Here is an 11,805-nt window from a genome sequence, read left to right as displayed (position 1 = left end):
AAGTCCAGTGAGTCCTCCGTCAATGGATGCGAGTGGGAAAATGCGATCAAAGACCTCGGCGGGAGCACCGTCCATCGGTGGTGGTGGTAGCGGCGAAAGATGATCAACGCCGTTGCACGTGCGCGAGCCTGGGGGCGCGCACGGACCAGGCGCGGAGGTGCTGCGAGTCGTGGCCGTGATCGGAATTTGAACGTTGCGGACGAGGGTCTGCCGCGGGAATGCCGGGGAAGCTCATGAAGCCTGGGGGCTATGAGGAGCAGGATAGGGCTGCGCTCGCGTCCCGCGAGAGGCTCGCTCTCGTGTGCGCATACGGTACCTCCAGATGCTCGCGCGCCCGTGCCATGCGCAGGGCGAAGTGCACGACCACTCGCTGCGGAGGAGGGGGCGGGACGAGACCTGGGAAGTACCGACAACCTTTTCTGCGGGAGTCGAACCAGCGACTGGGAAATTGCCGATTTGTGCCTGCGTCAGCGTCTCTTCTGTTCCGCCTTCAATCGCGACTATTCGTTGAGTATGCGTACTGCTGTCCGTGTTCTCCCCTTCTCTCAGAACTCTCCTCCTGCTACTGTGGTTCAGTATTCCAGAGTATGAGCTCTGCCACTGTTGTTGTCTAACGACCTCGCCGTCGTAGCTGCCTTCGCCGGTCGACCCAAGTCCAACGTTCGTATCGGAGTTCAGGCGTCCATGCGGTATGGCCCACGTTCTTCTTTGTGGAAAGACGCCGGGTGGGTCAAATGAAGCAGAGGAGCACTGTTGGCGTCGGCAGGAGTAACAGGCCTAGGCGAAGGTACGTAACATCACCCATGCTTCGAATGTTCATGGCGGTGAATATTTGCATTCAGGCATGCCATCATTGGCAACGATGGGCCGTGCGGCTTCCCGTGCTGGCGCCGAGACGCCTTCAAATGAGTTCTCAGCATCTAGTGCGGCCATGAGGTGAGCTCTTATGTCTCGGGGCAGAGACCTGCAACAAGTTCAAGCATAGGTCTACAGGACGACGACGAGGTATTGGGGCACCGGGTGAGCCAACATCTTGTGCATGTGCACCTCCTACGTTCCGTCAGTGCACTTCGCTTAGATGGTATCACTTCCATCTTGCTGCGTGCTGACGTCCTTTGTGGCAGGCCGCTGTCGATATATGGCGTCCAACAGCCAAGTCAACGGCGAACTCGTCTTGGGGAACGGTGCACGTCCGGTACTAAAGGCGGTCTGATCCGTGCCCGGTCCGCACACGTACCCGGTTTCACGTACACAGGACCGGGTACGGCTCCTTCGCTATAGATGGTTAGTCGCAGTCAACTTTGGCCAACCAGGCGCGGCTTCTCTTCAGAAGGCGCCTTGAAGACCTTGCTCAGGATTTTGTGTATGCTGAGGCGACTATATACGCGGACAATGTCAATTGCGTCTTCAGTACGGTATGTTGTAAGTCACTGCACCGCCATGCATCTCTTGGCTCATGACAGACAAAGTACGCCCTTCCCACCGCCACACTGCTCTCCACGCCCAGCCGCCAACCCATTCTCAATTCCCGCAGCTTAAAGTCACTCACGCCGCTCTCACCTACCGTCCCTCTCCCGCTCACGACGAACCGAGCGAAGCTCTCTCGGAAAGCGCGCACCTTCAACCCGCCCCGCCGCCTCCGCCCGCACGATGACCTCCATCCACTTCAACAGAGCACACGACGACCCGGGCTCCGAGGAAGATCACTCGACGCTGGGGTTCGCTCTTGGCATCGCCGCCGGGGTCGCGGCGTACGTCGTCCTCGGTCTCGTCGCCGCCTGCGTCATCAGACGTTGGGGGCTCGACGCCGCAGGCCTCTGCCACAGGCGATGCTCGAACTGCCACTGGCCCCGGCGTCGATGAAGCCACCCGTGCCGGTGCCCTCGAGCACGGACCGCGGGATGAGCGGGGGTGACGGCGCTCTGGTGCTAGAGCAGCCGTGTGGGACTTCCCTCTCCCAGGTGAGATGGCCTACTTGTTGTGGATGGCGAGCGCGCACTGCTGAACGAGCGCGCCACGGCCCCCGTGCGTGCGTCGTTATCGCGTCGGCTCGTCGCTGCGCTTTCTTCGAACCAGACGCGTAGCGCGCCACCGCCCTACACCCCGCTGGCGTGAGGATTTGGTGGGCGCACTCCCGCGCGATGCCGGTATGTGGGCGGAATTGGCGCTTTTAGAACGAAATGATCTCACATTTTTCTGTTTGTTGCAGCTAGCGGACTTTGTCTCCGGAACGATGGTGAGGTTAGTCTCAGAGAACGGACGTTCAGGCTCTAGCAGAAGGCTGTCTGTAGTTTCGATATCCTCCTATCCGAACATTTGATGACGACGCTTCGTGAAGACGTGTCGTCCCAACCGCCGAGATGTCACACACAAACTACAACGGTGGATTCGCAACTTTGCAACAGCACCAACGGCCAGTTCGCGAAGCGACCGAACACGCCCCTGCCACCACTTCGGCGCCACATACGCATGTACACGCTGAGGCTGGAGGGTCGAATTGCGAGATGCGCTGAGCGATCTGCCCTCTTGAGGATCGGCCCGGCCAGGTCCGGTGGGTGTGGCCAGCGCTTGAGATTCAACTGCTACGCACCGCAGCGTGCACGACACGAGCTTCCGCACTTCACTCGCCACTCGCCAGCATCCAATATCATCATTTTGGCCTACGCACACCCGGCCTGGAGTCTCGCGGACGCTAAGCAAATCATTCTCCCTCGCGCATCACGTCAACACGAAGTAACACAACACACCGAACACACCCACAACCGCGGACACGATCCCCATCCCCAGCCCGCCCGCCTCCAGCGCGTCCCGCACACCGAAGCCCCCCGGCGTCCTATCCCCCTCCGGAAGCACCAACACCAAGCCCAACCCGCCCGCGAACCCCGCCGCGAGCACGACGCTCACCAGGAGCACGCCCGCCCACCGCGCGTCGTACCGCCGCGGGAGCGCGTCCCGCACGCGCCACTGCGCACGCCACCCGACGAGCACCGCCGCGAGCCACGCCGCGGGCGCGAGCGCGAAGCACCCCGCGGGGAGCGCGCGGAGGAGGAGCGGGGCGGTGACGAGCCGGCGCGGGTCGGGCGGGGCGGTGGGGGGCACGAGGAGGCGCGCGACGGCGATGGTGGCGCGGCGGCCGAGCGCGGTGAAGCCGACGGCGAGGCCGAAGGTGAGCGCGGTGGAGAGGACGAGGAGGGCGGTGGCGAGGACGAGGGCGGGGAAGAGCGAGCGGGACTTGAAGAGCGCCTTGAACGCCTCGCGCGCGGCGGAGGGCGGCGGGGGGCGGCGGGGGAGACGGGGGCTCGAGCATGTCGGAGATGTACTTGCGGCGCGGGGGCGGGACGGGGTCCTCGCCGAGGTCGACGGTGTCGAACTTCTCGAGGTCGTGGAGGTGGTGCTCGAGGATAGGCATCGCCCGCTTCAAGCGGTTCGCGCGCGGCGGCGAGTCTGGCGGGGGGAGCGCGAGCGTCGAGGTGGATGACTGGGAGGAACGGGAACGGGTCGACATCAAGCCGAGCTGACGAAGGAGCGTGGAAGACGTTATTGAAGGAGAGGACCTGGGGAGAAAGAACGCAGCGCAGGGGAGGGCGCGCCCAATATATAGAGGCGGTGGGCAGCCAAAGCGAGATGGATGTCGTTCGGGTACCTCTTTGTACAAGTGCCAAAGAGGAGTGGCGCGACCACACTCTTTCACCACACGGAGGTGGCATCGCGTGGCCACTTCCAAGCCTGCGAAACATATGTCAAGGTTACACCCAGTTGGTATACGCAGTGTACGCACTTCACATGAGTGGCCTGCAGACCTTCATTACAGACTAGGTGGCTACATGATGGAGCAATCCCGTCCGTCTGGCGTGCACCCTTTCTGCGCTTGGTCGCAACGTTCCGCGATCTGTAAATGATCATCCTGGTCTTCAACCTCGGTGTTCTTGTGCCACGCGTCTTCGCTCTCCACAGGTAACTCGCTCGTTTCCTGGATCGGCACAATCCGCTGCCTCTTCTTAGGACGCTGATCAGGCACGATCTGCATCGTCATGAGTAAACATTGTAGTGAGTGGTATCACAGCACCTACCCCGGCAACCGCAGTGGGTGAGAAGGACCGCTTCAACGGGCTGATGCTCGCTGTATAAGTCTCTTCTAACTCCACCATCGAGTCGGATTTGCGGAGAGTTGGCGCCCTGGGTGCGCCGTTCTTACGATTCCTCGCGGTTCCGTCATCCTCGGCCTCTATGTCCTCGTTCCTCGCTTCTTCTTCCGCCTCGGAGGAATCCTCGTAGTCTTCATCTTCCTCGTCGGTATCACAGCCAGGTAGTTGATCCTAGACACGAGATCCTGTCAGTACGTTCGTGTCTGTGCAATCAGTCCCCACCCACCAAATCGACGTGCAGCGTGAGGGCACCATCGCACCCACCCGCCGTGAAAGGCGCGCGGGAGCGCTCGGCGAAGGAGACGGAAAAGACCCAGAAGATGTCGGACGCGCGCTGCGAGCGCGCCTCGAAGATCTTGCTCATGTTGTCCCACGCGTCCACATGGTCGAGGTCGCACGAGTGAGCCGAGACCTGCGTGCGAGGGCCCTCCATCGGGGGGAAGGAAGCGAAGACGTGGGCGAGCGACGCGTAGATGGGTCCCTCATGGTCCGTAGCGCTCGTCTCCGCGACTTGGCCTGGCGGAAGGCTGTCGCCACGGACAGCCGCAGCTTTGTCGCACCGCGCGATCGTGAGGAAGAAGTGCTCGGTCCGGGAGGTGTCGCTTCCGCCCGGGCGGACGCGGAAGGTGAGCGTGACGGGCTCGCGGCCGGTCCAGCACGTGTCGCCGATGTCGGTGACGTCGACTAGCTCCGTGCCCGGGCGAGACATCTCGTCCATGGCAGGGAAAACGATCGGAGGTGATCCGCGGGACAGGGAGAGCAGGCGCGCGCGCAGATCTGTCTGCCGCGCGCGATGGGGAGGACGGATGGGGATGTATATGTCGGTGAGTTTCCAGCGCGCGAGTTGCCGGGCGCCCAGTCGGGCCGGACGGTGAAGAGGCGGTAGGCGGATTTGAGGGTGATGCAGTGGTAGGTCTGTGCGTCGCCCGAGGGAGGCTTGTCACCGTACTTTCGGAGAAGAAGGAAGAGCAGCCAGGATGATGCGGTGTGTGAGCAGGATAGGTATGCGAGCGAGTAACCGTTCGCGATCTCTCGGAGAGAGACACGGGCGCGAACACCGTTGGGCGTGATGTTCTCGAATCGAGGCGCAGCGAGTGCGTCTCCATCGACCAGTAGAAAGGGCTGCAGGATTGGGAGTGGAGACCAGGTATCGCTGAATCAGCGTGTGAGAATGAGATGACGACGAGGAGCACACATGCCTTGTCAGTGTACACAAACCCGGCGGAGTTCGCGAAGTCCTTTATAGAAGAAGCAAACAAGAACGACGTTCCTCCGTCCTTAGACGTGCGGCATTCCACCTCCAAAGACGCCCAAGTGTTGAACATAGGAGGATGCCTTCCCCATGCAAAAAGCGATGTGTCGGGATTGGTTTTCATGATCTCTTCCTGAGACGGTGAAGCGCGTTGCTTCCTTCCCCGTAGAGCGTAGGTAAGCTGAGCCCGAAGAGTCCGAAAAGGGAGTATGCCTCGTCCTCTTTGCGCGTGGTCTCACGCCGCGACGCCCAGGACAAGCGCTCCGCGACGCTCATGTCAGCGACGTCCATCTCGAAACGCAGGACGGATGCAGGGACGTGTGTGATGTCCTGTACCAGGGATGCCAGCTCGTGCTTCGTCCCGAGTCGAGACCAGTCGCTCGCCACGAAAATGACGACCTGGGGGGCGATAATTTCCTGGAGCGTCCAGCCTCGCGTGAACCATTTGCTCGTCTTGAACGCTTTGCGGGTGGCGCCGTTCTTGTCGTTGATGTCTCCGGGTGGGACGTCTGCGAGGTAGGCGATGCAACGTGCGCGCGGGCGTAGTAATGGAACATGGAGTTGATCGCCTCGTCTAACTCCGCACTGCTCGTCTTGTCGATGCAGCAGTGTCGGCCCAGGCGAAGTCGAAGTTGGCGTCTTCTGCTCCTTGCAAGAACCGCCCGATCTTGTGGGAGACGAGATCGCGAGGGTGCTGCCCCCATCTCTGGCGCGCGTCGCACTGTGTGGTGTACTGCTGGATGTCTTGGAAGGTGTCTTCGCCGCCGTCCGCTCGCACACGCCAGACATGCGAGAGGATGGCGTACTTGGGAGCGTCATTGACGGACGAGTAGTAGTGCAACCTCCCCGTCTGTGTGCTCAGCAGCCACATAGACCTAAAAGAATTATCGTAAAACAACACCTATGATACCTGTCGAGGTGACGTACAGGTGAATCGATCAGCGACACGTTGCGATGAGGACGCACTGGAGCAGAACGCCAGGGCGTGACGCAGCACATGGGGAGAACTGGCAACGGGGATGATACTGAGAAGAATAAGATGATAAGTGAGGGCCGTGAGGTCAAAGGCGATGAACCTGCCACGGAAGAAGTCGAAGTGGCTCGGCATCTCCATCTTCGAGGTGCCTGGCTGCTGGCAGGCCACGGCGGTGCTTCATGGACTTTGAAGCGTCAAAAGCGCATTTAAACGGAGGTAAGGAAACCGTAAAGGCATTAGTGCCGAGGCGATGACTTCTGGAAGGAGTCGAAGCAGGCGGTCAGCGAACGTTGCTTGGAGGGTTCGGCGGGCACGGACACCGCCCCTTATGTAAGGTTCGGCGCTTGGTGGATATCTTTCGGGCCAGTCGGACAAGTTGCACTGCTCAAAATGATAAATCCACACTTTTGACATACGATGCACGTCGCTCTCCCTTCGATCCGCAACATGCTCACGAGTACTTGCTCACGTTGGAACGCTCCCAGGGGACCATACCAGGGCGCTCGACACGACCATAGCAGCATTTCCATCGCTATGATAGGCACAGCTTCCCGCACGCCGAAGAGACCCACGCACTGCGCTCGCTGTCGCCATCGTGGAGCTCCCGGCGCGATCCTTCAAAGCTTCAACGCTTCGCGTGCCCATCGCCGCGCACCGCGTGCCGACGATGGTCGGAGCGAGGGCACTCGGGTCTATGATGGTTCATAAGCCTCCTGACGTCCACGCCGGAGGATATGCAGCAGCTCGTGAAGGAGATAACGCAGGGTACATGGTCGTGCTGGGTCGATAGGGAGGGATAGGAGAGCCCACTGGTGGAAATTTGGCGGGAGGGCGCGCCGTCTCGGCCGGAGCGGGGGTTCGATGTGCGCTCAGGCGCCCTGAACGGTAGCTTTGCGCGAGTCGTTCACCTCTCATCCCGGCCAGGCTGATTTCCCTACATGTTCCTTCGGAACATGTGGTACGCAGCGGGAAGCCCGTTCTAAGATCGTGCGGAGAGTATCTGCGGAGGACGGGGGAGCGGGTGGCGAGCGCGAAGATGTACGACACCCTTTCGGTGCCTGAATAACTAGTTGTTACTTATAATGGTAGTGGCGCATCTCAGATAGCGATAGAAACCTAGGGTACGCTTACCGCGGGGCGAAGGAACACGCCTTGAGCCAGAAAAAGTTCACCCACTGCGAGAGTCGAACCAGCGAGCTGGTTGTTTCGGCCCGCTTGCTGACTTGTCTGCGGAGTGTGGGGAAGGCTCAGGTCAACGGATTTGTTCGCCGCCTTAAGTTCTCAACGAACAACAAGGTGTTTTGACGAGCTCCTGCCTCTCTCCCCGAGGCGAGTATCGAGCACATATTGAGCGTCACACAGTCAACCGGAGCACTTTTGTAGGCAAGCGGAACGTAGTAACGCGAATGGGCTGGGACTCGACAGTACTATGTATGTAGTGGGTCGGCCGATGCACATGGCTGGAGCGCTCGCCAAGCGTCTTTTTCAACCACGCAGCCATGTAACACAAGTATCCCACTGTCCGGACGTCCACCGTCCGCCTCTGCTTCTCTCAGGACTCCCCCGATGTCGACTTCCCGCGGGATACCGGCATACAGTTCACAGGCTGTGTCCAGCAAATTGCGGCTACTCCATTCAACGTGCGCAATCCATGCCTAGGTTATCAACAACAGGTAGACGGATATCTGAGAAGATAAGGGGATTGGACAGGGTATCATGAGGGAATCGCGTTGCTGTGAATCATCCACAGGTACGCACGGTCCTACTTTCCCGGCGGCGCCTTCCACACCGACCGTCTCAACATAACTATCGAGTGTATCACACCTTTTTCTCTTTCCTCCATCTCCATGCATTCTCAAACCAAGACGACCACCTGCATGTTCTCGGAGGACACGATCAGGCACTGGTTCGTCTTTTTGTCTTTGTGATGAGTGGTCAAGTCTGTGCATAGGACGCCACGCCAAGTCGACGCCACTCAACTTCATTGCGCGTTGTCGGCGGCATTAGCACGCTACCCAATCGCCGCAGGGGATTCCGGGAATTCTGGTTGTAGTGGACTACAGGGCGGCCCGAATTTGTGGCGCTATCGACGCCATTGTGCTCGTCTACCTTATAGTCCTCCCGCCTATGACAACGAGTACGCCATGGGCGGCGTCATTCGAGATTGGAGGCAACTCATGTGAGTCCGATTGCGTGTCTGGGTCCGAGTCGTCAAAACGCTCACCTGATCTGGAGTTATCGTTCGGATGTTTACGTCCCGTTAGGTTACCGACTCGGGCATACGCCCTACTCAGTCACCGGCAATGTGCGTCACACCATCGAGGTCTACACCGCACCGCGTCTGAACACGATTGCCAGTGTGAACACAGGGTACGGTGTCCCTTGCAGAGCGTTAATTTAGCTACTAATGGCGACACACAGACTCCGCTGTATGGTAGTGCGTATTAAACACCACGATCCACATTCACGCGTTTGCATCGTCCTCGGCGAGTGCGCTCATAATCGTTCGTGAAAAGATTCATGCGCACGCGACGTATCGATCGCGCCACTGGAGTCTGGCACTTGTCGCGCCCATGTCGTATGGTCCGGTGCACGGTGCGCGTGCCTAGGCTGACGGCAGTCCGCAGGAGCAGGGTCTGACGAACCCGCGGGTGACATCGAACGCGGTATTCTCCCCTAGACAGCCCATATCCTGTGAAAGCAGCCACTGGCATGAATAGCTGCGTTCCCGGGATCGCGACACCTGGAGAAGCGGAGAGCCGGACCGAAGGAGCGCGCGTACGTGAAGCACGCGACGAGTAGGAGTGTGTCTGCCAGTGTCCGGCAGAACAAAGGCGTGGACTGGGCAGTGGAAGCTCGAACGCCTCGAACGCCTCTGACGACCCCGTGGACAGCGCCGACAGCCTTAGGTACAGAGATGGATGAGAGGCAAATGTTGTGGAAGAACGTTCAACCGAGTTCGAAGCAGCCTCAGCCGTCAGGGCTCCACATCTACGCGCAACCCGCGACGGACAAGCATCTAGAGCGCTCACTCACCGTGCTCATGGAGCCAACCATGAATGACAACGATCCACAGCCCCGAGTTCGCCGGTGAGTCGTGCACAGGTTCCCCACCAGAAGGCGTGCCATCGGCGCTCGGCTATGTTAGACCGCCTTCGAGTTAGAATGTCGTCAGGCGGAAATGTCTCGTTTGTGGGAAACCAGCCGTCCTGGGCGCGAGCGCTACGCTCCCGTAGCTACGCAAGATATACATCGAAGCAGCCTTGAGTTCGGTGGATTTTTCGAACGCGGCGAAGAACAAGCGAGGGCAGTGCTCGGGTGGGAAGCCTACTCGCGCGCGCACGGCATGGGCCCCAACGGTCGGCAAGTCGCGGTCCTCAAGTCACCGAATTCTGTTCTGATGTTTCTGCAGTCGATGGCACCTCATACCATTCGGGAAGATCCCGAAAGGCGGGTACGAGAGAAGCGCCCGTCGAGAGATACTCAGCAGGGAGGGCGCGTAGCTCGTTCGGAGAGGAGGCTTTGATGTGAGATCGGGGCTCAAGGTTACACTGTGATAGTTGTACATACCTTTGCGGAGTGCTGCTGACCGTATCTGCTCGCTGCGTCGTGTGCAAAATAGTACCACCAAGGTGATGGCCAATCCGAGAATCGAACCAACGACCTCATATCAGCGCCTAATCAGCAAAGCGCAGCCAGACCGCGAGCTCGCAGCAGCTGGCAGCGTCTGCGTTGCTCTCAGCTCTTCTCCGAACACCCTCCTTGCAATATGGCTCGAGCTTGTCGGGTTCCCAGCCTTGGATGGCTCGAATGAAACCTGCGGAGTAATGGAAACCCCCTGGTGTCATCCATACCGGCGCATGTGTGGTGATGCTTGCGTTCGTTGTTGACGGTGTGGCTTCTCATTCCAACACCGTTCTCGGCGTCCACCATGACCCTGAGGTGAGCCTTTTACGTCTCTATCGTCCCGTTCAATGCGTCCTGGCCGGTTGGAGATGCAACCCGTCCACATCCAGGGGCCAGGTCGTCGCTGCACGTCGTGACTTGGAGTGGTATACCAGCATTATCAGCACGCTTCACCAATTCCGACGGCGGCCGATTTTCTGAATATACCACGCTACTGTCATAGTCTGCAGTGGGATGGATGTATGCGAAGTTCTGAACAGAGTGCGGAGTATGTGCATGGCTGATTCTCCCGCGCCGTCAGTGCTCGCCGGTTGGCCATCTGCCAGACGAGCCGTAGCAACGCCTGGAGGAGCCATTCCGCACCCCGTCGATCAGGAACTCTATGCATGTTGGAGTCGCACTCGGGAGACTCGAGAATCGTGGAAATTCTTCCCCGCTGTAGCGTGGTTTCTAGGATACGGCCCCTGTTGCCCGTCGCAAAGCGGAGTGGAGGAAGCGGGTTACAGACGCCAGACCTGGTGAGCAATTGTATTCTGCCCCTCGGCCAATACCGTCGCTCGTTCGACCCGCGCGCTTCGATTACGCTTTTCCGATGAGCGCGTGCGGGCAGACCGTGCCCGCTCGCTGAGCCCTCAGCCTTGGATGGGCCCGCTCTCGGTCATGTATAAAGCCCTCTCTTGCCCTCTGTCAATCTTCAGCTTGCTCACCTCCTCCGCCCCCATCTTCTTCATCTAGCACATCCCGAGGCCGGACCCTCATTCCACCGTACCTTCTTCACTCCACGCCTTTCGCCTCTCACCACTTCCACCACCGCTACCATGCTCTTCTCCAAGACTTTCCTTGCCTTCACCGCCGTCCTCGGCGCCGCGCTCCAGGCGCACGCGCACGCCGCGGTCTCGCCCGTGCTCGGTGTGAGCGGCACACCCGCGCGCTCGGACGTGCAGCGGCCCTCGAACCAGAAGCCGTGTGGAAAGACGGACGTCGCCTCGACGATGGAGTCCTCGGACACCATCCAGGTCGCCGCGGACGGCACCTTCACCGCCCCGATCACCAACTTCAACAAGTGCGTTGTTCTTTCTCTGTGTCTCTGTCTCTGTCCCGCTCGTCCCCGTTGGGCTGACACGATACGTCCTGTCTGCAGGAATGTCGACGGCTCGCGCGAGATCGCAAAGGTCCTCGTCGACCCGACCGGCACGGGCGACAAGGACAGCTTCGTCGCGGCGACGATGGTCGAGAACGGCACCAGGGTCAGCCCGTCTCCCTTGTCCGATGCGAGCGCCCCGCTGACGATGTTTCCCACTCACGCTCCCCTCTCTCAGTCCCCGAAGAGCTTGGGCACGGAACAGCTCACCGTCCAGCTCCCCGCGGGGATGACCTGCTCCGGTCCGGGCGGCAAGTGCATCGTCTCGTTCAAGACGGCGGGCGGGTTCGGGAACTGCGTCGTCGTTCAGCAGTCCGCGGACGGTGCGGCCAGCGCGTCCGGCACGGCCGCAGCTGGCACGTCCGCGGCTGCGTCCGCGTCCGCC

The 11,805-nt window shown here is 60.2% G+C and overlaps 3 protein-coding genes across 3 annotated transcripts; 1 reads left to right on the top strand and 2 right to left on the bottom strand.

The window, feature by feature from the left end:
- Positions 1-2,718: 2,718 nt before the first annotated feature.
- Positions 2,719-5,470, bottom strand: BXZ73DRAFT_109153 (uncharacterized protein; the record flags this gene model as incomplete). Its single annotated transcript, XM_048017271.1, has 7 exons — positions 2,719-3,252; positions 3,341-3,554; positions 3,858-4,021; positions 4,071-4,316; positions 4,372-4,926; positions 5,016-5,298; positions 5,364-5,470. The coding sequence occupies 7 exons, from the start codon at positions 5,468-5,470 to the stop codon at positions 2,719-2,721; spliced, it is 2,103 nt and encodes a 700-aa protein (XP_047870827.1).
- Positions 5,471-5,517: 47 nt separating this feature from the next.
- On the bottom strand, positions 5,518-6,268 carry BXZ73DRAFT_93834 (uncharacterized protein; the record flags this gene model as incomplete). The annotated part of the gene is made up of 2 exons (XM_048026707.1): positions 5,518-5,906; positions 5,977-6,268. The coding sequence occupies 2 exons, from the start codon at positions 6,266-6,268 to the stop codon at positions 5,518-5,520; spliced, it is 681 nt and encodes a 226-aa protein (XP_047870826.1).
- Positions 6,269-11,136: 4,868 nt separating this feature from the next.
- On the top strand, positions 11,137-11,805 carry BXZ73DRAFT_7009 (uncharacterized protein; the record flags this gene model as incomplete). Its single annotated transcript, XM_048021782.1, has 3 exons — positions 11,137-11,342; positions 11,421-11,526; positions 11,599-11,805. Coding segments are annotated over 3 exons (519 nt in total), but the record flags the coding sequence as incomplete, so codon positions are not given.

The sequence above is a fragment of the Epithele typhae genome (assembly GCF_022376455.1).
Source record: "Epithele typhae strain CBS 203.58 chromosome Unknown BXZ73scaffold_216, whole genome shotgun sequence".
In the NCBI taxonomy this organism is placed as follows: domain Eukaryota; kingdom Fungi; phylum Basidiomycota; class Agaricomycetes; order Polyporales; family Epitheliaceae; genus Epithele; species Epithele typhae.
This window is presented reverse-complemented; position numbering and strand designations above follow the sequence as displayed.